Source organism: Drosophila virilis, chromosome 5 (genome assembly GCF_030788295.1).
Source record: "Drosophila virilis strain 15010-1051.87 chromosome 5, Dvir_AGI_RSII-ME, whole genome shotgun sequence".
NCBI lineage: Eukaryota > Metazoa > Arthropoda > Insecta > Diptera > Drosophilidae > Drosophila > Drosophila virilis.
The window spans coordinates 11,924,278-11,951,173 of NC_091547.1; the positions used below are offsets into that span (position 1 = coordinate 11,924,278).

A 26,896-nucleotide genomic window follows, 5' to 3' on the forward strand; every position below is an offset into this window, starting at 1 on the left:
TTTCCAATCTTACAGATCAAAATATACTTTTTAAATTTCAACGAATACAAAAGCTAGCGTGTGAATAGGTGTGCGTGTGTGTGTTTCGATGGGTGCGTGTTTGTTTTGTGGTTGTGCCGTGCGCGCTCTAATGGCTTATGACCATGGACTTCTTTACCTTCTTCTCCTTCTTCTCATGGGTGATGGTCACTTCCTCTGCGTTTAATAAAGAAAATCGAGTTTAGTTTAAGTTGGGGGGCTTTGAATGCGTTAAATTTTTAATGGATTACCTTGGAACTTGTGAGGCAACTGCTTTACAGTCTCAATAGTCTTGACCGTCTTCTCGCCGGGCTCGATAATCTCCTCCTCGTACTCCTCAATGATCTCCTCCTCGTCGGTATCCTCGGGGTTCGATTTGGAGCTAGGCACCGGATCGAACACAGTCTTCACTGCCTTCTTTACAATACCCTCAGCGGTCACGGTGGTATAGTGGTACTCGGTGCCGCCCTCGATCTTGATGGTCTCAACGGTGGTCACATCGCCTGGATTCTCGGAGGGCACAATCTTCTTGGTGCCCGACTCGGACTTGAGCTTCTTGGTGCTGGTCACGTTCTTGAGCTTCTCAGCATCCTTCAAAGTCTTCTTGTACTGCTTGATCTCCTCCTCAGTCAGCTCGACTTCTTCCTCCTCGTAGACGGTCTTCGAGGTGGTAATGGTCTTGCCCGACTCCAGTTCCGTTGAGTAGGTGTACTCCACGCCGCCGGGCACTCGCTTCGAGGACACGGTAGTGGTATCGTTCTGCACAAAGTCCGCTGGTGGTGGTGGTGCCGATGACTTGGGCTTCTTCTTCTTCTTGCCGCTATCGTTGGTGCTCTGAGAGATGGCCTTGATGCTCTGCTCCTGGAGCGAATTCTTGCGCACGGTGCGATTGTTCTCGGTGATCTCAATATTCTGGCTAACCCGACGCGTCTCCTCGATGGTGGTATCCTCGCGATAGTTCGACTGCTTATCGTTGACATTCTGGATCACGTTCTTCTGCGTCTTTTGAACGATGCGACGAGAGGATGACTCCGTGGAGTCGGTAGAGTCCACCGACGACTTGCGTGTAACATTCTTCTTGGTCTTGTTCACCTGGGTGTTGGTGCTCTCATTGATTTCCGTGGGCACGGAATCAAAGAAAGTCTTGGTGCGCGAGCTGCGCGTGCCATCGTCATTGATGGTGGTGTAGACCTCCTCGTAACCGCCCTCAATGGCGCGGGTCAGCATGGTGGTTCTCTCATCGATGCGTATCTCCTTGCCCAGACGCTGCTTGACGAGCTTCTTGTTTGCCTGCTCCTTGGCCAGATCCGCCTCGCTAACAGGCTTCGGATCCCAGAAGGTTTTCACCTGGGTCTTGACCGTACCATTCGGCTGGGGCGTGGTGATGATCATCTCGTAGCCACCCTCAATCAGCTTGTACTTGGTGCTAGCACCGGTGGCCCTGTCGTACTCAACCTTGCCATCCTGAATGTCCGCGGAGGTCAGGAGCTCTTCGGGGTTTGGTAAAGAAGTTGTATCAAGTAGTGTTATTGTGTGTTTGTGTGTGTGTGTGGATTAGATGGTACAATATGTAAGTAAATTGACTGTGAAGCGCAGCTTGCGAACCACTTATTCTCTGTCTGAGTGTGTGTGTGTGCGTGTATGGATGTGCCATATCAACCATATAAAGGGTTTCACTTCAATATTCCTATGCTAAGATATTGCAAATTAGTTTCATCTAAGGCGCATTTGGTAAATTGTTTAATAATTTCTTTTAAGCAAACTTTTTACAGCATTTTGTAGGTTTTACTGTACTTGTACTTGGGCTTAGACGTGCACCGGCTCCGGCACGAATTCGGATTCGTTGTCGCTATCCAGTTGCAGGGTCAGTCGGAGCAGCGCCGGCGTCTTCGCTGTCCTGGTCGCCAGTTGCGGCAGGCAGCTGTAGTGCAACAGCAGCTGCAGTAATTGTTATTTGAACTTACGCGACGCCTTCTGTCGGCTCGGCTTGGTGGGCGCCGGGCTCTGCTGAAGGATGTGCTGCGGTTGCGTCGCTTGAGCCGCAGGCTGGACACGTTGCGGCTTTCCTGTTGTCGTTGTCGTTGTCGGTTGCTGCTCCACAGCTGTGTTGCTGGAGACTGGTTTCTGTGCGTTAGTTGGAAGTTTGTTAGTTGTGGCGGCTGCGGGGCTGGCCTTGGCCTCTGCCACACTTGACCCCTGGTTAGTTGCTAAGCTCGAGCTTGAGCTGGGGCTGGGGCTGGGGCTGGGGCTGCGGTCAGAGCTGGGCCTGGCTGGCGTTGCGTTGTGCGTTTGCTGCAGCAGTCTGCTAGCGGTTTTAGTTAGCAATTTGTTATAGCCTATCGTGTTATCGTTATCGTTAACGTTATCGTTATCTGGAAAATGCGGTTAGGGTAGTTTGTTTAACTGGCAAAAAAACTGGCAAGTCAATTGCATAAATAATGACTGAAGGTGATAACTTTAGCTGTTTTAAGCACAAAACTTTGGATAACTTGTTGATTGAGAGTGATGGCAGATGACAGATGCATAATATTGCGAAATGCATTTGCTAAAAATTAAGAGAGCTAAGAGAAAGTGATTGAGGCTGTGAATAAAAACGATGATAAATGCCAATCTCATAAAATGGGCCCAGCATATGATAATATTCTAAAAAACTCGGCCGAAAAATGCTTATATGGATTGGGTTTAATGTAATGTAGTGTCTGATGGCGCTTTGAGAACTTAGAAATAAACGACTGAAAACAATAAATGTAAAAAATATTGTTCAAACTCACATACAATACGAGAGAAAGGGGTAAAAAAACGAGGAGATCTTAAACTAAAATAAAAATGCACAGTTTAAACGATTCGCGACGAAACGAAGGGTTTTGTTTTGTGTTTTGTGTTCTTGAATAAATATTTTATAGACAATATTTCAATGTAAATTACAACATAGAGGTATAAGAAAGATTTTATTGCTGTGAGAAAGCAACTAAAACAAATAGTTGGCGTTCAGCTCGCTTTGAGGGGAAGCTAAAACACACACACACAGGTAACACACACACGCAACATTTTCAAGTTAGTTTCGAAATATATATATATTTAAGAGATTTTTGTTTTATTATTATTTTACATTTTATACACACGTTTTGCATTAAAAACAGAAAGAAAAAAAAATTAAATAAAATTGATGAGGAGTTTTATGCAGATGAGCTGAAAAGTGGATGCCACAAATCGGTTAAGACTCAAGAGGGCAAAAGTACAACAAATTTCAATTAAAATACAATGAAGTGTAAAAGTTTTGTGGCTGAGCCAAGTGGTTGTGGTGCCAAGGATATGTTTGTGCGTGTGTGTATTTGTGTGTGTGCGTGAATTAAATTGAAAGCCAAGTGCGTCGTTTATGCACACACATACACACACACACACACATGCATTGCAAGTGTAACGTCGAGAGCAGCAGCGACGGCAACGAGTGTAAAAAGTTTAATTTGAAAACTTAATTAAAATTTGTCTGCTCTCATATATATACCTCTACATATATTCTTTTTTATTTTTTTTTTTTCAGTTTTATGATATGTGTGCTACTGCCGCTTACTAGGCTACAACATACGTGCCTGTGTGTGCGTGTGTGCGTGTGTCTGGGTGTAGCAATTAAATATGACAATCTGAATGAGACTTGACAGCACTTGGCTTAAGTTTCCTTCTGTTTTTTTCTTTTTTTTTTTCATTTTTGATCAGACTCAAAAACTTGGCACAGTTGTGTGCAAGTGTGTGTGCGTGTGTTGGGCTGGGATATAGAGTTGTCAGTGGGCTGAACAAAACGACAAACGATTTGTTTATGTTTTTGTTCTCTACATATATATATTATTTTGTATCTATGAACTACCAGTTTGGTCAGCCTCCGCTTCCGCCTCCTTGTCGGGCTTGGCCTCCAGAGTCTGCGTGATCTTCTTCCAGATATTGTCGAACGCATCGGCGCCCGAATAGTCAATCTGTCCCGATTCCCAACACTGGCGACGCATCAGATTCTCGTACTGCTCCTGTTCGGGTGTGCGTTCGACGCCGATGCGCAGCTGTGCCAAGGCGCCAGCGAGACCAGCCTGAAAGTATCCAATTTGCCAGTGTTATACAGTGCCACAGAAAACAGTGCTGCCAAGTGCGTACACAAAACAAACTGTTTATGGATAACACAACTAAAGTACATAGAAGCATGCTTGATTTACAAATTGATTAGTATTTGCATTTACTTAGATTTATATACAAAATTTAAAGTAATTTCCTTAAGGTAGATTCAAGTGTTAGTGTTGAGGTTTATTGCGCGTGCACAACATGGCGTATGATTAATATGACGTAACAACAAAATGCTGCTCGGTGGGGGGTCATAAATCAGCGCGCCCCTTGCTGCAAGCTGCTGACTGCAACATATTACCGCATGTCCTCTAGCAGACCTTGTGGCAGATTACTCTATATGCTATATGAAGATGGAGTGCGGCACCAGCGCTGTCTGTGTGTGAGTGTGTGTGTGTTCGTGTGTTTGTGTGTGCAATAAACAACAATAAAAAATGCTGTTGGCATTTGAATGCTTTTTATATGCAAATGCAACTGCAACTGCCACAGCAGCTAACGGTGAAGTCCCACACACCCACACACACACACACACACAGACTTGACCAGTTCAAACCCCCTGCCACGTCGTAGCTAATGCCCTTCCAATAGGCCAAAGCAAGCAATAAATCAGCAAATGGAGCAGCAGCAGCAGCAGCAGCAGCAACAACAACCCGCAAACATCATGATGATGATGTTGTTGTTGTCGATAATGTGCATGAAGATAATGAAGTGACAGTGGACAGTGGACAGTGATAACAACGTGTGATAATGGACATGCAAATGTGGCAAGCAGCAGGCGGCAGCAGCTGCACAATGCCAACTTAACTAGACACCAGACGAGACGCAGGACAAGCGACACGAGACGCACTGCGACATATTGGGGGCAAGGAGTGTATGGCAGACGAGAGACATGAGACGAGAGACATGAGAGACAGTGCAACCAAAGCAATGAGAATTACATCAAATCAGCAAACAGAAGGAGCGGGAGATGGTTTGTTGTGGGGCATGTGGTTGTGGCTGTTGTGGTTTGGTGTGGTGCACTTTGAGATTTGCCCGATTCATAATATTGTTTTCTTAATTTTGTTTTACCTCATCAGCAACGGGAACTTCTTCGATTTGTGTGTGGTTTGAGGTGGTTTGTGTCGTGTGCTGTACAGTTGGACAATGCACGGAGTGGTTCGTGTGTGGTTCGTGGGTGGGTGCTTGCTCATTGCTATTTACATCAATTGCTCTATAATCTTCGTTGGCAGTGGGTGGTGCTGGTGGTGGTGGTTGTTGTTGTTGTTGTGGTGGTGGTGGTGATCGTGCTTGAGGTGTTGGTGATGTGGATCTGGGTCTATCATTTCGGCATGCATCGCTCTGACCCCAACTCCTTCTCCTCTCGCCATGCACTTGCGTTTCACATGAACTCTCATTCGTATTTTCATTATGCCAGAGCTCGGGCTCGGCTTCTGGTTCGGGCTCATTCAGTTCTCGCTCCACTTGCTCATAATAATCTGCCCAAGGATCACGAAATTCACGGACATGCGGCACATATTGCTGTTGTGGTTGTTGTTGCTGTTGCTGATGCTGATGCTGGTGATAGTAGCTGTCCATATCGTTATGATATTCAGCATAGCTCGACGGATGCGTTATGTTTAGGCAAAGGCACTGGTTTGTGAATTTAGCGATAGTTTTTGCATGTTTTATTTGCGATAGTAAAGCGCATAATAGGAGTTGAAAATCAAAAATAAATTAAAATAACTTTGAAGCTATAAAATTATAAGACTAAAAATTATAAAAAGTAAGCAAAATAAAGAACATATAAGGAGAGAGGGAAAAACAAGAATACAAAACTTTTTCAACATAATACTGGGTATTCTCTGCAGGTCCTAAATAAAATCTACTAAATGCATCTAGCATGAATCTGATAAATATTAATAATTGTTATTAATAATTGTTATTAATAATTGTTCTCCTATAATCTGGGCACACTTAAAATATAATCTGGGCACACTTAAAATACAGTGCTGCCCATTTGCTCTAGAGTTACAAGACTTAGGCAACTTTTCAGCTATATCAAATGGGATTATTTAGAGACAACTTTACAGTCGTTTTTATATTGTAAGAATAATATATTGTTGTTCTATAAAAAAAAATTCTTCATAAATTCTTGTTTATTTCAGCTTTTACAGGTGCGCAAAAGAGAAGTGCAGTATATATATGGCAGGTGAGTTTTCAGCTAAAATTGATGAATTATTAAATTAACTATCACCAATCAAACACCATCATATTGCTAATAATTTAATAAGAAAAACAATATAGGTAAACCCCATCTTACATCCAGATATATTCCAATATAAACATGCTAAATACTTCAATAATATTATATCTCTAAATATATTATCACCAATACATTTTCGTTTTATGTATCGGAAGCTTGTATTAAGCCAGAGGTACTCAAACTTAAATATTAATTTCCCACGGCCCATAAAAATTTAGGTTTTCTTTCATCTTTTATAATTACAATCATTATCTTTTTTTATACCCTGAACCCATTAAAAATGAGTATAAGGGTATATTGTATATATGCGAAATCCAAATGTATGTAACAGACAGAAGGAAGCATCTCCGACCCCATAAAGTATATATATTCTTGATCAGCATCAATAGCCGAGTCGATCTAGCCATGTCCGTCTGTCTGTCCGTCCGTCCGTCCGTATATATGAACGCAAGGATCTCAGAACCTATAGGAGCTAGAGACTGATATTTTGGATGTAGAATCTCGGGTAATAACTCCGCGCGGAGAAATGACGTTCCAAAACGACATAACTCCCCGCGGAGATATGACTTTCCAAAACGACATAACTCCCCGCGGAGATATGACGTTCCAAAACTACATAACTCCCCGCGGAGATATGACGTTCCAAAACGACATAACTCCCCGCGGAGATATGACGTTCCAACACGACATAACTCCCCGCGGAGATATGACGTTCCAACACGACATAACTCCCCGCGGAGATATGACGTTCCAAAACGACATAACTCCCCGCGGAGATATGACGTTCCAAAACGACATAACTCCCCGCGGAGATATGACGTTCCAAAACGATAAAACTCCCCGCGGAGATATGACGTTCCAAAACGACATAACTCCCCGCGGAGATATGACGTTCCAAAACGACATAACTCCACGCGGAGATATGATGTTTTAAAACGACATAACTTCCCGCGGAGATATGACGTTCCAAAACGACATAACTCCCCGGGGAGATATGACGTTCCAAAACGACATAACTCCCCTGGGAGTTATGACGTTCCAAAACGACATAACTCCCCGCTGAGATATGACGTTCCAAAACGACATAACTCCCCGCGGAGATATTATGCTCCAAAACGACATAACTCCGCGCGGAACATATAAGAGCTATGATTTAAAATTTTAAATGTAGGTGCTCCTAGTTCCCGCGCAGATCGAGTTTATTTCCGATAGTCGATAGCTTACTCCCTTTCCAAGCAATCGATACAAATATCGATATCCGATATGTCGTTTGGAACGACATAACTCCCCGCGGAGATATGACGTTCCAAAACGACATAACTTCCCGCGGAGATATGACTTTCCAAAACGACATAACTCCCCGCGGAGATATGACGTTCCAAAACGACATAACTCCCCGCGGAGATATGACATTCCAAAACGACATAACTCCCCGCGGAGATATGACGTTCCAAAACGACATAACTTCCCGCGGAGATATGACGTTCCAAAACGACATAGCTCCCCGCGGAGATATGACGTTCCAAAACGACATAACTCCCCGCAGAGATATGACGTTCCAAAACGACATAACTCCGCGCGGAGATATGACGTTCCAAAACGATAAAACTCCCCGCGGAGATATGACGTTCCAAAACGACATAGCTCCCCGCGGACATATGACGTTCCAAAACGACATAACTCCCCGCGGAGATATGACGTTCCAAAACGACATAACTCCCCGCGGAGATATGACGTTCCAAAACGACATAACTCCCCGCGGAGATATGACGTTCCAAAACGACATAACTCCCCGCGGAGATATGACGTTCCAAAACGACATAACTCCCCGCGGAGATATGACGTTCCAAAACGACATAACTCCGCGCGGAGATATGACGTTCCAAAACGATAAAACTCCCCGCGGAGATATGACGTTCCAAAACGACATAGCTCCCCGCGGAGATATGACATTCCAAAACGACATAACTCCCCGCGGAGATATGACGTTCCAAAACGACATAACTCCCCGCGGAGATATGACGTTCCAAAACGACATAACTCCACGCGGAGATATGATGTTTTAAAACGACATAACTCCCCGCGGAGATATGACGTTCCAAAACGACATAACTCCCCTGGGAGATATGACGTTCCAAAACGACATAACTCCCCGCGGAGATATGACGTTCCAAAACGACATAACTCCCCGCGGAGATATGACGTTCCAAAACGACATAACTCCCCGCGGAGATATGATGCTCCAAAACGACATAACTCCGCGCGGAACATATAAGAGCTATGATTTAAAATTTTAAATGTAGGTGCTCCTAGTTCCCGCGCAGATCAAGTTTATTTCCGATAGTCGATAACTTACTCCCTTTCCAAGCAATCGATACAAATATCGATATCCGATATGTCGTTTGGAACGACATAACTCCGCGCGGAGATATGACGTTCCAAAACGACATAACTCCCCGCGGAGATATGACGTTCCAAAACGACATAACTTCCCGCGGAGATATGACTTTCCAAAACGACATAACTCCCCGCGGAGATGTGACGTTCCAAAACGACATAACTCCCCGCGGAGATATGACGTTCCAAAACGACATAACTCCCCGCGGAGATATGACGTTCCAAAACGACATAGCTCCCCGCGGAGATATGACGTTCCAAAACGACATAACTCCCCGCGGAGATATGACGTTCCAAAACGACATAACTCCGCGCGGAGATATGACGTTCCAAAACGATAAAACTCCCCGCGGAGATATGACGTTCCAAAACGACATAGCTCCCCGCGGAGATATGACATTCCAAAACGACATAGCTCCCCGCGGAGATATGACGTTCCAAAACGACATAACTCCCCGCGGAGATATGACGTTCCAAAACGACATAACTCCACGCGGAGATATGATGTTTTAAAACGACATAACTCCCCGCGGAGATATGATGTTTTAAAACGACATAACTCCCCGCGGAGATATGACGTTCCAAAACGACATAACTCCCCGGGGAGATATGACGTTCCAAAACTACATAACTCCCCGGTGAGATATGACGTTCCAAAACGACATAACTCCCCGGTGAGATATGACGTTCCAAAACGACATAACTCCCCGCTGAGATATGACGTTCCAAAACGACATAACTCCCCGCGGAGATATGACGTTCCAAAACGACATAACTCCCCGCGGAGATATGATGCTCCAAAACGACATAACTCCGCGCGGAACGTATAAGAGCTATGATTTAAAATTTTAAATGTAGGTGCTCCTAGTTCCCGCGCAGATCGAGTTTATTTCCGATAGTCGATAACTTACTCCCTTTCCAAGCAATCGATACAAATATCGATATCCGATATGTCGTTTGGAACGACATAACTCCGCGCGGAGATATGACGTTCCAAAACGACATAACTCCGCGCGGAGATATGACGTTCCAAAACGACATAACTCCCCGCTGAGATATGACGTTCCAAAACGACATAACTTCCCGCGGAGATATGACTTTCCAAAACGACATAACTCCCCGCGGAGATATGACGTTCCAAAACGACATAACTCCCCGCGGAGATATGACGTTCCAAAACGACATAGCTCCCCGCGGAGATATGACGTTCCAAAACGACATAACTCCCCGCGGAGATATGACGTTCCAAAACGACATAGCTCCCCGCGGAGATATGACGTTCCAAAACGACATAACTCCCCGCGGAGATATGACGTTCCAAAACGACATAATTCCGCGCGGAGATATGACGTTCCAAAACGACATAGCTCCCTGCGGAGATATGACATTCCAAAACGACATAACTCCCCGCGGAGATATGACGTTCCAAAACGACATAACTCCCCGCGGAGATATGACGTTCCAAAACGACATAACTCCCCGCGGAGATATGACGTTCCAAAACGACATAGCTCCCCGCGGAGATATGACGTTCCAAAACGACATAACTCCCCGCGGAGATATGACGTTCCAAAACGACATAACTCCGCGCGGAGATATGACGTTCCAAAACGACATAACTCCACGCGGAGATATGATGTTTTAAAACGACATAACTCCCCGCGGAGATATGACGTTCCAAAACGACATAACTCCCCGGGGAGATATGACGTTCCAAAACGACATAACTCCCCGGGGAGATATGACGTTCCAAAACGACATAACGCCCCGCTAAGATATGACGTTCCAAAACGACATAACTGCGCGCGGAGATATGATGTTCCAAAACGACATAACTCCGCGCGGAACATATAAGAGCTATGATTTAAAATTTTAAATGTAGGTGCTCCTAGTTCCCGCGCAGATCGAGTTTATTTCCGATAGTCGATAACTCACTCCCTTTCCAAGCAATCGATACAAATATCGATATCCGATATTTCGTTTGGAACGACATAACTCCGCGCGGAGATATGACGTTCCAAAACGACACAACTCCCCGGGGAGATATGACGTTCCAAAACGACATAACTCCCCGCGGAGATATGACGTTCCAAAACGACATAACTCCGCGAATAGAAAAAGAAAGACTTCACTTAGAGAAATGTCTGTCTAGCGCAAGAGAATAGAGGCCAGATGGGGCGTGGCTGTCAATTGACATAAACTAAATAATTTAAAATAAACACAAAGTAATAATAAACCAAAGAAAAGAAAAGCAGAGAAAAGTGTGAAAGAAAACTATAACGACGTTCCAAAACGACATAACTCCCCGCGGAGATATGACGTTCCAAAACGACATAACTCCCCGCGGAGATATGACGTTCCAAAACGACTTAACTCCCCGCGGAGATATGACGTTCCAAAACGACATAACTCCCCGCGGAGATATGACGTTCCAAAACGACATAATTTCCCGCGGAGATATGACGTTCCAAAACGACATAACTCCCCGGTGAGATATGACGTTCCAAAACGACATAACTCCCCGGTGAGATATGACGTTCCAAAACGAAATAGCTCCCCGCGGAGATATGACGTTCCAAAACGACATAACTCCCCGCGGAGATATGACGTTACAAAACGACATAGCTCCCCGCGGAGATATGATGTTTTAAAACGACATAACTCCCCGCGGAGATATGACGTTCCAAAACGACATAACTCCCCGGGGAGATATGACGTTCCAAAACGACATAACTCCCCGGGGAGATATGACGTTCCAAAACGACATAACGCCCCGCTAAGATATGACGTTCCAAAACGACATAACTCCGCGCGGAGATATGACGTTCCAAAACGACATAACTCCCCGCGGAGATATGATGTTCCAAAACGACATAACTCCGCGCGGAACATATAAGAGCTATGATTTAAAATTTTAAATGTAGGTGCTCCTAGTTCCCGCGCAGATCGAGTTTATTTCCGATAGTCGATAACTCACTCCATTTCCAAGCAATCGATACAAATATCGATATCCGATATTTCGTTTGGAACGACATAACTCCGCGCGGAGATATGACGTTCCAAAACGACATAACTCCCCGCGGAGATATGACGTTCCAAAACAACATAACTCCCCGCGGAGATATGACGTTCCAAAACGACACAACTCCCCGGGGAGATATGACGTTCCAAAACGACATAACTCCCCGCGGAGATATGACGTTCCAAAACGACATAACTCCGCGAATAGAAAAAGAAAGACTTCACTTAGAGAAATGTCTGTCTAGCGCAAGAGAATAGAGGCCAGATGGGGCGTGGCTGTCAATTGACATAAACTAAATAATTTAAAATAAACACAAAGTAATAATAAACCAAAGAAAAGAAAAGCAGAGAAAAGTGTGAAAGAAAACTATAACGACGTTCCAAAACGACATAACTCCCCGCGGAGATATGACGTTCCAAAACGACATAACTCCCCGCGGAGATATGACGTTCCAAAACGACTTAACTCCCCGCGGAGATATGACGTTCCAAAACGACATAACTCCCCGCGGAGATATGACGTTCCAAAACGACATAACTCTCCGCGGAGATATGACGTTCCAAAACGACATAACTCCCCGCGGAGATATGACGTTCCAAAACGACATAATTTCCCGCGGAGATATGACGTTCCAAAACGACATAACTCCCCGGTGAGATATGACGTTCCAAAACGACATAACTCCCCGGTGAGATATGACGTTCCAAAACGACATAGCTCCCCGCGGAGATATGACGTTCCAAAACGACATAACTCCCCGCGGAGATATGACGTTACAAAACGACATAGCTCCCCGCGGGGATATGACGTTCCAAAACTACAAAACTCCCCGCGGAGATATGACGTTCCAAAACGACATAACTCCCCGCGGAGATATGACGTTCCAAAACGACATAGCTCCCCGCGGAGATATGACGTTCCAAAACGACATAACTCCCCGCGGAGATATGACGTTCGAAAACGACATAACTGCCCGCGGTGGTATGACGTTCCAAACCGACATAACTCCCCGCGGAGATATGACGTTCCAAAACGACATAGCTCCGCGCGGAACATATAAGAGCTATGACTTAAAATTTTAAATGTAGGTGCTCCTAGTTCCCGCGCAGATCGAGCTTATTTCCGATAGTCGATAACTTACTCCCTTTCCAAGCAATCGATACAAATATCGATATCCTGTTTTTTGGGCAATTTGGGTAAATAATAAGAGCTAGAGTCACCAAACTTGACCAATAGCTTCTAAAATAGAATATATATGCATTTGATGTTGGAAGAAGAGGGTTCAGGCTATCCCCTAGTCGGGAGCTCCCGACTAGAACCTCTTACTTTTTTGAATATCTTGAGGTGCCAAAAATTGATTGCTCTGTCTGGTGAAACTTTCACTCGTTTTCATTATATACCCATTTAATTCTTGTCAATTGGCAATACCAATTTGCATGCCATTTGGATCATTTTAATTTATTGACGTCGCCAACTAAACATTCCGTTCGCATTGGGCCAAATCGATGCAGTATCAAAAAACACACAAAAAATAAGGAATCAACACAAAAAACAGGCGCACACGGAAAATACACATAAACACACGCACACACACACAAACACACAGACACAAACACACAAATTGAACAGAGGGAATAGAAAAAGAAAGACTTCACTTTGAGAAATGTCTGTCTAGCGCAAGAGAATAGAGGCCAATTGGGGCGTGGCTGTCAATTGAAATAAACTAAATAATTTAAAATAAACACAAACTAATAATAAACCAAAGAAAAGAAAAGAAGAGAAAAGTGTGAAAGAAAACTATAACGACGTTCCAAAACGACATAACTGCCCGCGGAGATATGACGTTCCAAAACGACATAACTGCCCGCGGAGATATGACGTTCCAAAACGACATAACTCCCCGGGGAGATATGACGTTCCAAAACGACATAACTCCCCGCGGAGATATGACGTTCCAAAACGACATAACTCCCGCGGAGATATGACGTTCCAAAACGACATAACTCCCCGCGGAGATATGACGTTCCAAAACGACATAACTTCCCGCGTAGATATGACGTTCCAAAACGACATAACTCCCCGCGGAGATATGAAGTTCCAAAACGACATAACTCTCCGCGGAGATATGACGTTCCAAAACGACATAACTCCCCGCGAAGATATGACGTTCCAAAACGACATAACTGCCCGCGGAGATATGACGTTCCAAAACGACATAACTCCGCGCGGAGATATGACGTTCCAAAACGACATAACTGCCCGCGGAGATATGACGTTCCAAAACGACATAACTCCCCGCGGAGATATGACGTTCCAAAACGACATAACTCCCCGGGGAGATATGACGTTCCAAAACGACATAACTCCCCGCGGAGATATGACGTTCCAAAACGACATAACTGCCCGCGGAGATATGACGTCCCAAAACGACATAACTCCCCGCGGAGATATGACGTTCCAAAACGACATAATTCCCCGCGGGGATATGACGTTCCAAAACGACATAACTCCCCGCGGAGATATGACGTTCCAAAACGACATAACTCCCCGCGGAGATATGACGTTTCAAAACGACATAGCTCCGCGCGGAACATATAAGAGCTATGACTTAAAATTTTAAATGTAGGTGCTCCTAGTTCCCGCGCAGATCGAGCTTATTTCCGATAGTCGATAACTTACTCCCTTTCCAAGCAATCGATACAAATATCGATATCCTGTTCTTTGGGCAATTTGGGTAAATAACTTGACCAATAGCTTCTAAAATAGAATATATATGCATTTGATGTTGGAAAAAGAGGGTTCAGGCTATCCCTTAGTCGGGAGCTCCCGACTAGAACCTCTTACTTGTTTGAATATCTTGAGGTGCCAAAAATTGATTGCTCTGTCTGGTGAACCTTTCACTCGTTTTCATTATATACCCATTTAATTCTTGTCAATTGGCAATACCAATTTGCATGCCATTTGGATCATTTTAATTTATTGACGTCGCCAACTAAACATTCCGTTCGCATTGGGCCAAATCGATGCAGTATCAAAAAACACACAAAAAATAAGGAATCAACACAAAAAACAGGCGCACACGGAAAATACACATAAACACACGCACACACACACAAACACACAGACACAAACACACAAATTGAACAGAGGGAATAGAAAAAGAAAGACATCACTTAGAGAAATGTCTGTCTAGCGCAAGAGAATAGAGGCCAATTGGGGCGTGGCTGTCAATTGAAATAAACTAAATAATTTAAAATAAACACAAACTAATAATAAACCAAAGAAAAGAAAAGAAGAGAAAAGTGTGAAAGAAAACTATAACGACGTTCCAAAACGACATAACTGCCCGCGGAGATATGACGTTCCAAAACGACATAACTCCCCGCGGAGATATGACGTTCCAAAACGACATAACTCCCGCGGAGATATGACGTTCCAAAACGACATAACTCCCCGCGGAGATATGACGTTCCAAAACGACATAACTTCCCGCGTAGATATGACGTTCCAAAACGACATAACTCCCCGGGGAGATATGACGTTCCAAAACGACATAACTCCCCGCGGAGATATGACGTTCCAAAACGACATAACTGGCCGCGGAAATATGACGTTCCAAAACGACATAACTGCCCGCGGAGATATGACGTTCCAAAACGACATAACTCCCCGGGGAGATATGACGTTCCAAAACGACATAACTCCCCGCGGAGATATGACGTTCCAAAACGACATAACTCCCGCGGAGATATGACGTTCCAAAACGACATAACTCCCCGCGGAGATATGACGTTCCAAAACGACATAACTTCCCGCGTAGATATGACGTTCCAAAACGACATAACTCCCCGCGGAGATATGAAGTTCCAAAACGACATAACTCTCCGCGGAGATATGACGTTCCAAAACGACATAACTCCCCGCGAAGATATGACGTTCCAAAACGACATAACTGCCCGCGGAGATATGACGTTCCAAAACGACATAACTCCCCGCGGAGATATGACGTTCCAAAACGACATAACTCCCCGCGGAGATATGACGTTCCAAAACGACATAACTCCCCGCGAAGATATGACGTTCCAAAACGACATAACTCCCCGCGGAGATATGACTTTCCAAAACGACATAATTGCCCGCGGAGATATGACGTTCCAAAACGACATAACTCCCCGCGGAGATATGACGTTCCAAAACGACATAACTGCCCGCGGAGATATGACGTTCCAAAACGACATAACTCCCCGCGGAGATATGACGTTCCAAAACGACATAATTCCCCGCGGGGATATGACGTTCCAAAACGACATAACTCCCCGCGGAGATATGACGTTCCAAAACGACATAACTCCCCGTGAAGATATGACGTTCCAAAACGACATAACTCCCCGCGGAGATATGACGTTCCAAAACGACATAACTCCCCGCGGAGATATAACGTTCCAAAACGACATAACTCCCCGGGGAGATATGACGTTCCAAAACGACATAACTCCCCGCGGAGATATGACGTTCCAAAACGACATAACTCCCCGCGAAGATATGACGTTCCAAAACGACATAACTCCCCGCGGAGATATGACGTTCCAAAACGACATAACTCCCCGCGGAGATATGACGTTCCAAAACGACATAACTCCCCGCGGAGATTTGACGTTCCAAAACGACATAACTGCCCACGGAGATATGACGTTCCAAAACGACATAACTCCCCGCGGAGATATGACGTTCCAAAACGACATAACTTCCCGCGGAGATATGACGTTCCAAAACGACATAACTCCCCGCGGAGATATGACGTTCCAAAACGACATAGCTCCGCGCGGAACATATAAGAGCTATGACTTAAAATTTTAAATGTAGGTGCTCCTAGTTCCCGCGCAGATCGAGCTTATTTCCGATAGTCGATAACTTACTCCCTTTCCAAGCAATCGATACAAATATCGATATCCTGTTTTTTGGGCAATTTGGGTAAATAATAAGAGCTAGAGTCACCAAACTTGACCAATAGCTTCTAAAATAGAATATATATGCATTTGATGTTGGAAGAAGAGGGTTCAGGCTATCCCCTAGTCGGGAGCTCCCGACTAGAACCTCTTACTTTTTTGAATATCTTGAGGTGCCAAAAATTGATTGCTCTGTCTGGTGAAACTTTCACTCGTTTTCATTATATACCCATTTAATTCTTGTCAATTGGCAATACCAATTTGCATGCCATTTGGATCATTTTAATTTATTGACGTCGCCAACTAAACATTCCGTTCGCATTGGGCCAAATCGATGCAGTATCAAAAAACACACAAAAAATAAGGAATCAACACAAAAAACAGGCGCACACGGAAAATACACATAAACACACGCACACACACACAAACACACAGACACAAACACACAAATTGAACAGAGGGAATAGAAAAAGAAAGACATCACTTAGAGAAATGTCTGTCTAGCGCAAGAGAATAGAGGCCAATTGGGGCGTGGCTGTCAATTGAAATAAACTAAATAATTTAAAATAAACACAAACTAATAATAAACCAAAGAAAAGAAAAGAAGAGAAAAGTGTGAAAGAAAACTATAACGACGTTCCAAAACGACATAACTGCCCGCGGAGATATGACGTTCCAAAACGACATAACTCCCCGCGGAGATATGACGTTCCAAAACGACATAACTGCCCGGGGAGATATGACGTTCCAAAACGACATAACTCCCCGCGGAGATATGACGTTCCAAAACGACATAACTCCCGCGGAGATATGACGTTCCAAAACGACATAACTTCCCGCGTAGATATGACGTTCCAAAACGACATAACTCCCCGCGGAGATATGAAGTTCCAAAACGACATAACTCTCCGCGGAGATATGACGTTCCAAAACGACATAACTCCCCGCGAAGATATGACGTTCCAAAACGACATAACTGCCCGCGGAGATATGACGTTCCAAATCGACATAACTCCGCGCGGAGATATGACGTTCCAAAACGACATAACTGCCCGCGGAGATATGACGTTCCAAAACGACATAACTCCCCGCGGAGATATAACGTTCCAAAACGACATAACTCCCCGCGGAGATATGACGTTCCAAAACGACATAACTCCCCGCGAAGATATGACGTTCCAAAACGACATAACTGCCCGCGGAGATATGACGTTCCAAAACGACATAACTCCGCGCGGAGATATGACGTTCCAAAACGACATAACTGCCCGCGGAGATATGACGTTCCAAAACGACATAACTCTCCGCGGAGATATGACGTTCCAAAACGACATAACTCCCCGCGAAGATATGACGTTCCAAAACGACATAACTCCCCGCGGAGATATGACGTTCCAAAACGACATAACTCCCCGCGGAGATATGACGTTCCAAAACGACATAACTTCCCGCGGAGATATGACGTTCCAAAACGACATAACTCCCCGCGGAGATATGACGTTCCAAAACGACATAGCTCCGCGCGGAACATATAAGAGCTATGACTTAAAATTTTAAATGTAGGTGCTCCTAGTTCCCGCGCAGATCGAGCTTATTTCCGATAGTCGATAACTTACTCCCTTTCCAAGCAATCGATACAAATATCGATATCCTGTTTTTTGGGCAATTTGGGTAAATAATAAGAGCTAGAGTCACCAAACTTGAGCAATAGCTTCTAAAATAGAATATATATGCATTTGATGTTGGAAGAAGAGGGTTCAGGCTATCCCCTAGTCGGGAGCTCCCGACTAGAACCTCTTACTTTTTTGAATATCTTGAGGTGCCAAAAATTGATTGCTCTGTCTGGTGAAACTTTCACTCGTTTTCATTATATACCCATTTAATTTTTGTCAATTGGCAATACCAATTTGCATGCCATTTGGATCATTTTAATTAATTGACGCCGCCAACTAAACATTCCGTTGGCATTGGGCCAAATCGATGCAGTATCAAAACACACAAAAAATAAGGAATCAACACAAAAAACAGGCGCACACGGAAAATACACATTAACACACGCACACACACACAAACACACAGGCACACACACACAAATTGAACAGAGGGAATAGAAAAAGAAAGACTTCACTTAGAGAAATGTCTGTCTAGCGCAAGAGAATAGAGGCCAATTGGGGCGTGGCTGTCAATTGAAATAAACTAAATAATTTAAAATAAACACAAAGTAATAATAAACCAAAGAAAAGAAAAGAAGAGAAAAGTGCGAAAGAAAACTATAGCGAGGTCGTTGAAACGCAAAATAAATCGATGTTTGTTTGTTATTTACATTTTGGCTTATCAATAAATAATCTAATTGTATATCGAATAAGTATCGTAACCATATGTACAAAGTGCCATAAATATTATGAATATCTTGTGTATAAACAATAATTAGAGCGACCCTCGCCTGGTGAGCTACAGTGAAGCGTTCTAAATGTGCGCTGGTACTGAATCAGCTTACCTCTGGTTGAACGCTTCTATCGGTATTATCACTAGCAATATCTGTATTATCCGGCTTTATGGGCTTTGTAGCGAATTCGCAGAGCAGCAAGTTAGGGTTAAAACGACAGATTGAGTTTTATTTTGGTTAGGTTTTAGTCTTGGACGTAACGACAAACTCTCAAAAGTTGTTTAGCAAAAGTGAAAAACTAACAGTCGTGTGGGTGTAGATAGATATTATGATATGACAAGCACTTACCATAGTGTCGTCAAGGAAGTGATGCACATTATCACAGAAGATGGTCCACCAGTGCTGGATAAGGTCTTTCGCATGGGAGTAATCGTGGGGCGTGGCAGCGGTTTTTGTCTCAGAGTTGAACTGTATCAACCAGGGCTTCAGTTTGCCAGCAAAATGCAAAATCTTTATCTTATCTCTGAACCTGAGTGCGTCAAAATAAACATAGATAGATACAGAATGAACCTCAAAGATACTTTCTGTGCACTTGCAGTGCATGGCCCACTTACTGTTTGAACGCAGGCAAGTAGCAGTAGGAAGCATAGGCTGTCACATTATAGACAAAGGGCAAATGCTTCTTGATATCTGCGGTCGCCCAATCGGCAAAGAACTGATTCAACAGGCCCTGATCGCCGCCATCGAAGCTGCCGTTCTTAACGGCGAACTCTGTGATCTGATTGAAGGTCTCCACGCTGGGCTTGAAGACAAACACGCCCGAGTTGAAGCAATCCGGCCAGCTGACATCCGGAGCAGCGGACAGTTCCTCGCGCTCGAACAGCTCATCGCAGTTTTTCAGCACCTGTCGCCGGAGTAGAGGTAGGGAGTTATTCAGGTTCACCTGCTTGCTGTGTCAGTGGCCATATTTACCAGCGTGTCCGCATCGAGGAAGACGCACTTCTCGAACTGCACCAGGCGCCAGCAGTGGAGCTTTGTGAAGGTGACGCCCAGCTCGGGGCGGGCGAGCAGCGCCAGGTTGGCGGCATCCTGTGAGTCCAGCACATTCACCTCTTGTACAACATTGTACACGTCCTTCAGTCTGTCCCGCATCGCCTCCGAAACGGTGGGCGTCACCAGCACAGCCAGCTGATGGGCGGTGCCGGCACGCTTCAGCGAATGGGCCAGGACCAAGGCGCCCAGCGAGTAGGTATCATTTGTGGTCAGGGTAACCCAGGCGAACTCTGTGAAGCAGATGCGACAAGAAGTTGGATCAGTTTACAGTCCATAGACACATACACTATATACATATGGGATCTTAGTAGGGAGAGTGAGCTACACAGATACACTAACACAGTTACGAACACATTAGCTTGGCATTGGCACAAGTTTTTCCAATTTTCATTTTCATTTGCTTGTTTTTTTCTTCTTATTAGTTTTGGCATTCAGAAATGTTCGCAGCGCGTCAGCGGCCAAATTATGGATTATAAATAAACAGGCAGCAGGAGTATATATATGTATGTGTATAGTTTATATAGATACACGATCTATTAGCTCTGTATGTTGTGTGTTTGTGTGTGTATGTGTGTGTGTGTGTGTGCGCGCTCATCTGCGTCAACAGCTTGTGGGCGGGGCACGCGGCACTCGCATGCATCGCTTTTGGCAAACTCTCGATTATTTGGGTTATATTGCGCCCCATTTGGGTTATTTTGTTGGATTCGCAAAAAAAAAAGCGGAAAAACTAAAGAAAATTAGCAAAAAGAAAAGCATGGCAAAATATTTTAAAGGCGCATCTGTTTAGTCGGCAAATTATATTTTGCGTTGTTGGCATTTAGTTGAATCGAATATATATATATATATATTGATATATATTTATATATAATCGTATACAATGGTATATATAAATTCCACGATCCAAATAATACTCAATTTTATTCGTAAAGCAAGCGTTAATTTCTGCGTTGAGCTATTACAAGCTGGGCAATGTACATTAGGCATATTAACAACCTCTCTAATGTTATTATAAATCCAATTCTTATGATTAACTTAGAAGGCTTAATTTGTCTAAGGATGATAGTAGCATTTTGTATATCTTCCTTATACTCTATAACTATCTAAATTAAAGTTTTATGCAGAGGAAATTGACATCTGGCAAAAATTGAGAAAAGGACTCGAATTGTAGCCGACCCTTCCAAATTGTATTTTTTGGTATCAGAAATACTTTTCTTACAACATTAATTTCTTCAGCAGTCTATAATACCCTAACTATACATATATATTTGGAAAACTTCATGACCCATCTTGTCATCCTGCTACATAAATATTTTATGAATATTATTAAAAGTTAATTTAAAATTATTTATAAATAAACATGCACGTAATTTTTGAAAAAGCGAAGTAGAACGAAAAAAAATATTTAAAATAAAATTCAACATTAGATCATCGTTATAATAGAAAAATAAAAAATTTATTTTTGACCAATAATTTGATAGTCGACAAGTAATTTAATGCTAAGTCAATGCTACGATCAACGAATCTTTGTACAGGTGTCTGCAACTAACTTTAGTTGGGTTAAGTTCATGATTAGTTCATTTTGTTGGGTTTAATTTGTTGTATTGTTTTTTTTTTTTTTTTTTAGCTAAATAATCTTTTGGGTTTATTTAGCATTAGAAAGCGCACCGGATTGGTAGTTGAGAAGCGTTTAGATGTAGAGTATACAACAAAAACAGAAGAGAAGATGAATTTCAACAACAACAACTACCTTCTGTGCTAGGCATTCGGTTACGGATGGAAACGGAGGAACGGCGAGCGGCAAACGGCAGCAGCAGCAGCTGAATGCATTGGTGACAGCCGATGCCACCGTCCGGCAGGTGGCGCTCTCATATACGAAAATGTATCTGACGGATTTAATGGGTGTGTGTGGGTGCAAAATAATGCGACTTCAGGGTGTTGTTTTAGCTTTTTTTGTTGTTTCTTGTTTGTTCTTTGTTTTTTTTTTTTGTTTTTTTTTTTTTGAGATTTTCATTTTATTTTATGTGTGTGCAATGAGCTGTTGTGCCTAAAATAAAAATGAAATCATTTACTTGACGAAACTAGAATGGTTTTTAATAACTTCGTGACTTACCGGATACGAGCACAAACAACAACAAAATATCATTTCACAACAATAAAAAATATATGTATATTTTTTAAAAATCAAAACGAATGTGTCCAAAAATGAAACAACATCGTAAATTTTGATTTAAATCAAATAAACAACACTTGTGCGACCAAATTTAAAAACAACTGTTGCCGAAATTGTACAAATGTCAAAATAAACGAATCAACATTGATCTTAAAATACGAATATATATATATATATATAAATATATCTACTTAAGTAAGCGATTAAGGAATTATTGAGTAAGCCGACAGCTGTTGGCCTGTGCAAGCAAATTTAGCATGGAAAAACCCACTCGAAATTGTGCGCAGTGTAACCAAAAGCTCGCTCAGCCAGCCTTAACAATATGACTCTTAGCTTAAGAAAAGCTCGCTCGGCAGCTGCAACGCTCTCTTAGCTGGCTAGCAAAGGGCCTCGAGCTGTCGTCAACCCCCGCTCCAGCTGCCCTTTATCAGCTGATTCAGTTGCAGCTCACAAAGGTCGTGCCACAAAAGCGGCACATGCTCAATGAGGCGTTAAAATTTCAATTGACCTGAGGCTGTGCTTTGTATGCAACAAGCTTATGAATGGCAGGGCATGGTGTGGCAAATAGTGGGCATTCGGTTTGGGGGAATCGGTGGCACTCGAGAAACGGAAACCCGTTCATGCATCGCCGCCAATGCCAAAGTGAACGCCACATTTGTTGCAGCCGGCATATGGCGAGATGCGAAAGCAATGGACGACTGGCAGACCGGCAAAAATCAGCGAATGCAATGCCAACATCCCAAAACAAGTTATACGGCACATCTGAAGAAGCGTGTGTATCTGCTAGATACTTATATACATATAGATACATATGTATGTGTTTGGCAGATATGCGTTGTGTGTATAGCACCAAGGAACAGGCCACTAAAAATAGCCCGAAAATGTGAAATGAAATTGTAGCGCGACAAGCAATCGCTGCTGCGTGCTGCTTGCTGCATGCAGCGCACACACACACAGATACACGAACGCAGAACACAGATACAGATACATTTTTAGAAATTCAATCAGAGAACGCAGCAAGGGAGCTGCCAAACTGGAGAAGCAGAGCCTTATGATTTATGCGGGCATCACATACAGATACAGATACAGATACAGAAACAGCTACAGATACAAATACATATACATATTCTATACGTATTGGCATTTTAATTTTCTTTAATTTTCCGCTTGCCGTTGTGGGCGTTGGGGGCTGTGGAAAAGTTTGTTCTCGAAAATTGTGAAATACCACTAACGATTTTTAGCGCCTGTCGCCAGCCATAAATGTATATATAATACATATTTAAGAGTATATATATAAGTGCTGTCGGCTATTTATAGCCGATCTATATCTATAACTTATGCACGCTCTTTGCGTACATTTAGAATATGATTATATTCATTTGATTCATGCATTGCAAACATGACGCGTGGAAAAATGCAGCTTTAATGAGCTAGGGAATGGGAATGGGCATAGGGGCATTCAATCATTAAGATGCGGAAATTCCTATCAGGCTGATAAGCTGAATATGCGAGTGCTGCCTGGCGCTAGTTTCTAGTTTTAACAGTTATAATTAGGTCACGACTTGCAGCAATCAATGGGCTGACGACAACTGACAAGTGACAACAAGGCTGGCACTGACCTTCACCACGCGCTCTCTTCAATAATTTGCCCACTCTCTATGCTAACCTTTGCCTAGCATTGCGATACAACAAAAACTGTGCTTACGCTCTCAGGCAATGCAATTCCGGCGCATATCAGCATAGCTGTGCCTACGCTCTCAATCACTCTCTCACTCTCTCGCTCTCTTAGGCTGTTAAAGCTTGGCTCTCTGACGGCGCCAAAGCTCACGTAACCAGTGTGCACGTTATCAGTGCGTCAACATTTGCCTAAGGCAATTTCGCGCATACTTTTCATAAATAAACAACTGACGTATTTGTGTGCCTGTGTTTTTCTACACGTTTTGTCTTCTTCTAATGCACATTTTTTTTTTTCGAAATCAAAAGAAATCTAAATGCTCTGCATGCATGCACACACACACACACGCATACGTTTACATTCTCATGCAAACACGCACAGGCTTGGCTAGCGGCAGCGGCTAGGCAAATGCTATTGAAGGTCAGTAAAGGTCGTCGCCGCATATTGCTGGCCTCAAAACACATGTATTTGACAATCTCAGTATAACAGGTACATATGAAATATATAAAATCTATAGGTATTTTTGCATAAATGCGGCGCTATGAAATATGAGAATGCAATTTATTTGCGGCTTTTATTAATTGCGATAAAAAGAAACAGAGAAGAGCTGCTGCACTCGCAGTCGCAGTCGCATTCGCAGTCGCAATCGCAAAGGGAAGGCCCAGCGACTCTCTCAACTTGGATATGATAGGCAGTAGCCATGCATAACACACACACACACACACGCACAGATTTTCATTTATATTTTTTTTTATATTTTTTTATCTGTGGTCACTTCTTTTGCCGCTTCTTTGGCGGCAACTGCTGTTGTTGCTGGAAAAACTTACTGCTCATTTTGTTTTTGTTTTTTTTTTTTTCTTTTTGTTAGTTAACTACTGTAAACACTGCAAAAACACGCGGAGCGAGTCCTTCGCGTCTTATTGCTTTCCGGGGGATGAAATTGGTCTTGGTGGTGGCGGTGGGTGGGGCGTGTCCGTTGAGCTTTCACACAGAGTGACGAGAGCGAGTCGATATTCTAAGTTGCCTGACGGAGGGTTCTGCGCTTGGCTGTTCTGCCTACCACGAGCGACGACGAGAAACTGAATGTTGTGAGCAAGCGAAAACTGTGGACAACGACGACGCAGACAACAGCAACGGCAACGGCAACGCCAACGTCGATACCGCGGGCAATATGTGTGGGGGCACAGTCGCAGTCGCAGTCGGTAAGTTGTCGCCGCCGTCAGGCAGCAACCACAAAACTGTTACGGGAGACGAGGGCATTGAGAAGTCGACGAGGAAGGCGCCGAAAGTAAATTTTGCATTATACATATGCTCGCTTGAATTTCATTTCTTCTGCTTCAACCTTATTCGCCGGCAATCTGTGCATACCGGTGCCAAAGAGAGAGACAGAGAGAATGAAAGCGAGAGACCGCGCGTTAAAGGTGCGAATATATACAAAGACAAACAGTAAATTTCAATTCGTGCTCGCTCTTTTTACAATCTCTCTTTAGTTATTAAGAGCGGCACCTTTTTAAGAGCGCAAAGCCCACAGGCTGCCAACGCATTCAAACTTGCACTTGTTGCATTAGTAAAGGCCTTCGGAGGTATACCTGTAAAAGGTGTATGCAATTTACAGTTTTATTAATTGATAAGCTTATCAAAACAATAAGCCTAACAAAACAACTGCCGCTATCAATGCAATTGTAAATAATAATAAAGTATTTTCGCACTGATCTTCTGACCTGCCCACTTGCAGACATGTTCGTTCTTGTTTACATCTGAGCTACTCTCCATAACTACCCAAACCCAGCATAAGATAGCAGAAAATATTACAGCTTAGGCTTACACCGTTGTCAAGCAGGTAGCATAAATGTTTGAACTCTTTATGACCCTTTTATCTGTATTTCAAAGGTCCCTTGGCAAACTTTAAGCAGGATAAACTTAGAGCCAAAATGTCCTTTAAATGCCGTTTAAGCTGATCCTTGCGATTATAACGCTATTGAAAATCTGCACAGATATATGTAGCTATATATCTAAAACTGAGAGCATAACTCTGCCAAACGTTTAAGGACTCGACTGGACATAACATATTGGCATACAAGCTAGGATACGCTGATAATAAGGCAAAAATGCTCAAGGAATTAGCGAACTAACTAACCTTAATTTCTGCGCACAAAAGTATGCAACAGAAAGTGATAAAGTGTCCATTTTAGGCGCTAGAGTATGCAATAAAATTTCTGCACTTAATACTTTTTAATCATTATTAAATGAAGTTAGCAAGTTAGCTATTAAATTAAATTCATAATAGCCAACAAAATTAGGATTTAATTTCCCATGTCAAAAGGACATGTTGTTTAAAAATGTTATCAATATAAAGAAAAAAACAACAATAAGTCAGAGATATGTTGCTTGGAGGGTTGGCTCAGGTTGCGTGTAATATCATATAGATACATACACATACATGAACACAAAGTCTGTGTAAGTAGAAGAATTCTTAAGTCGACGAAACGAACAAATCGAAGCTTGAGCTAAAGTTTTTGGTACTCGTAGTTGGTATATGGCAATTCGATAGATAGTCTGTAGATTTTCTAAGCGTACATACTAGAGCTAGGAGCTAGGCTAATAAATAACTAGTCTTAGAACTAGGCGCTATACATCTAATATATAATTTAATTGTGTTTATGGCTATGGTCATGCTGAGGCAGTATCACAGTGCAGGGGCTCGTCCTCCAGCCGATTGTTGATTGTGTTTCGCGGCGATATCACAAAGCGTTTGCGATTCTGTATCGATTGGCTGAGGCGTCGGTTGGCGCGCTTTTTACGCCATCTGTGTATGCAGTAGCAGAACACTGTAAAGGTAAAAAACATGCCACATCATGTTGCACGAAATTGGTTTTTATTTGT

The 26,896-nt window shown here is 43.2% G+C and overlaps 3 protein-coding genes across 7 annotated transcripts in view; all 3 read right to left on the reverse strand.

Annotated features, from left to right (window-relative positions):
• On the reverse strand, positions 1-25,093 carry LOC6625389 (uncharacterized). Its single transcript, XM_002050270.4, has 3 exons — positions 24,841-25,093; positions 270-1,508; positions 1-195 (listed from the first exon to the last, which is right to left on the reverse strand). The coding sequence occupies exons 1-3, from the start codon at positions 24,845-24,847 to the stop codon at positions 128-130; spliced, it is 1,314 nt and encodes a 437-aa protein (XP_002050306.2). The 5' UTR covers positions 24,848-25,093; the 3' UTR covers positions 1-127.
• Positions 1,484-22,075, reverse strand: Gyg (glycogenin 1). 5 transcript variants are annotated; one of them, XM_032435973.2, is made up of 7 exons: positions 21,916-22,075; positions 20,088-20,398; positions 19,730-20,019; positions 19,464-19,644; positions 5,191-5,751; positions 3,881-4,094; positions 1,484-2,390 (listed from the first exon to the last, which is right to left on the reverse strand). In XM_032435973.2, the coding sequence occupies exons 1-7, from the start codon at positions 21,929-21,931 to the stop codon at positions 1,969-1,971; spliced, it is 1,995 nt and encodes a 664-aa protein (XP_032291864.1). In that variant the 5' UTR covers positions 21,932-22,075; the 3' UTR covers positions 1,484-1,968. The 5 variants fall into 5 exon arrangements, with proteins under 5 accessions (XP_032291864.1, XP_032291866.1, XP_070066593.1 ...); XM_032435975.2 differs by lacking the exon at positions 5,191-5,751 and adding an exon at positions 19,227-19,289 and having other exon boundaries at positions 21,916-22,067; XM_070210490.1 differs by lacking the exon at positions 1,484-2,390 and adding an exon at positions 2,440-2,750 and having other exon boundaries at positions 21,916-22,064.
• Lapsyn (Leucine-rich repeat activity-regulated protein at synapses) overlaps positions 24,847-26,896 on the reverse strand; it is a 9,639-nt gene continuing 7,589 nt past the window's right edge. Inside the window, exon 7 of the mRNA XM_002050268.4 lies at positions 24,847-26,841. Coding sequence (XP_002050304.1) covers positions 26,684-26,841 — 158 coding nt within the window. The 3' untranslated portion in view covers positions 24,847-26,683. The remainder of the gene's footprint in view (positions 26,842-26,896) is intronic.

Excerpts from the sequence above, each read along its gene's own strand:
- Gyg (XM_032435973.2), bottom strand. Across the intron at positions 5,752-19,463 it reads ACTTCCTTGACGACACTATG|TGCCTTTGCCTAAACATAAC; the intron begins GTAAGTGCTTGT and ends TTCACAAACCAG. Across the intron at positions 4,095-5,190 it reads AAGTTCCCGTTGCTGATGAG|GCTGGTCTCGCTGGCGCCTT; the intron begins GTAAAACAAAAT and ends GGATACTTTCAG.
- LOC6625389 (XM_002050270.4), bottom strand. Across the intron at positions 196-269 it reads GTTGCCTCACAAGTTCCAAG|AGGAAGTGACCATCACCCAT; the intron begins GTAATCCATTAA and ends TATTAAACGCAG.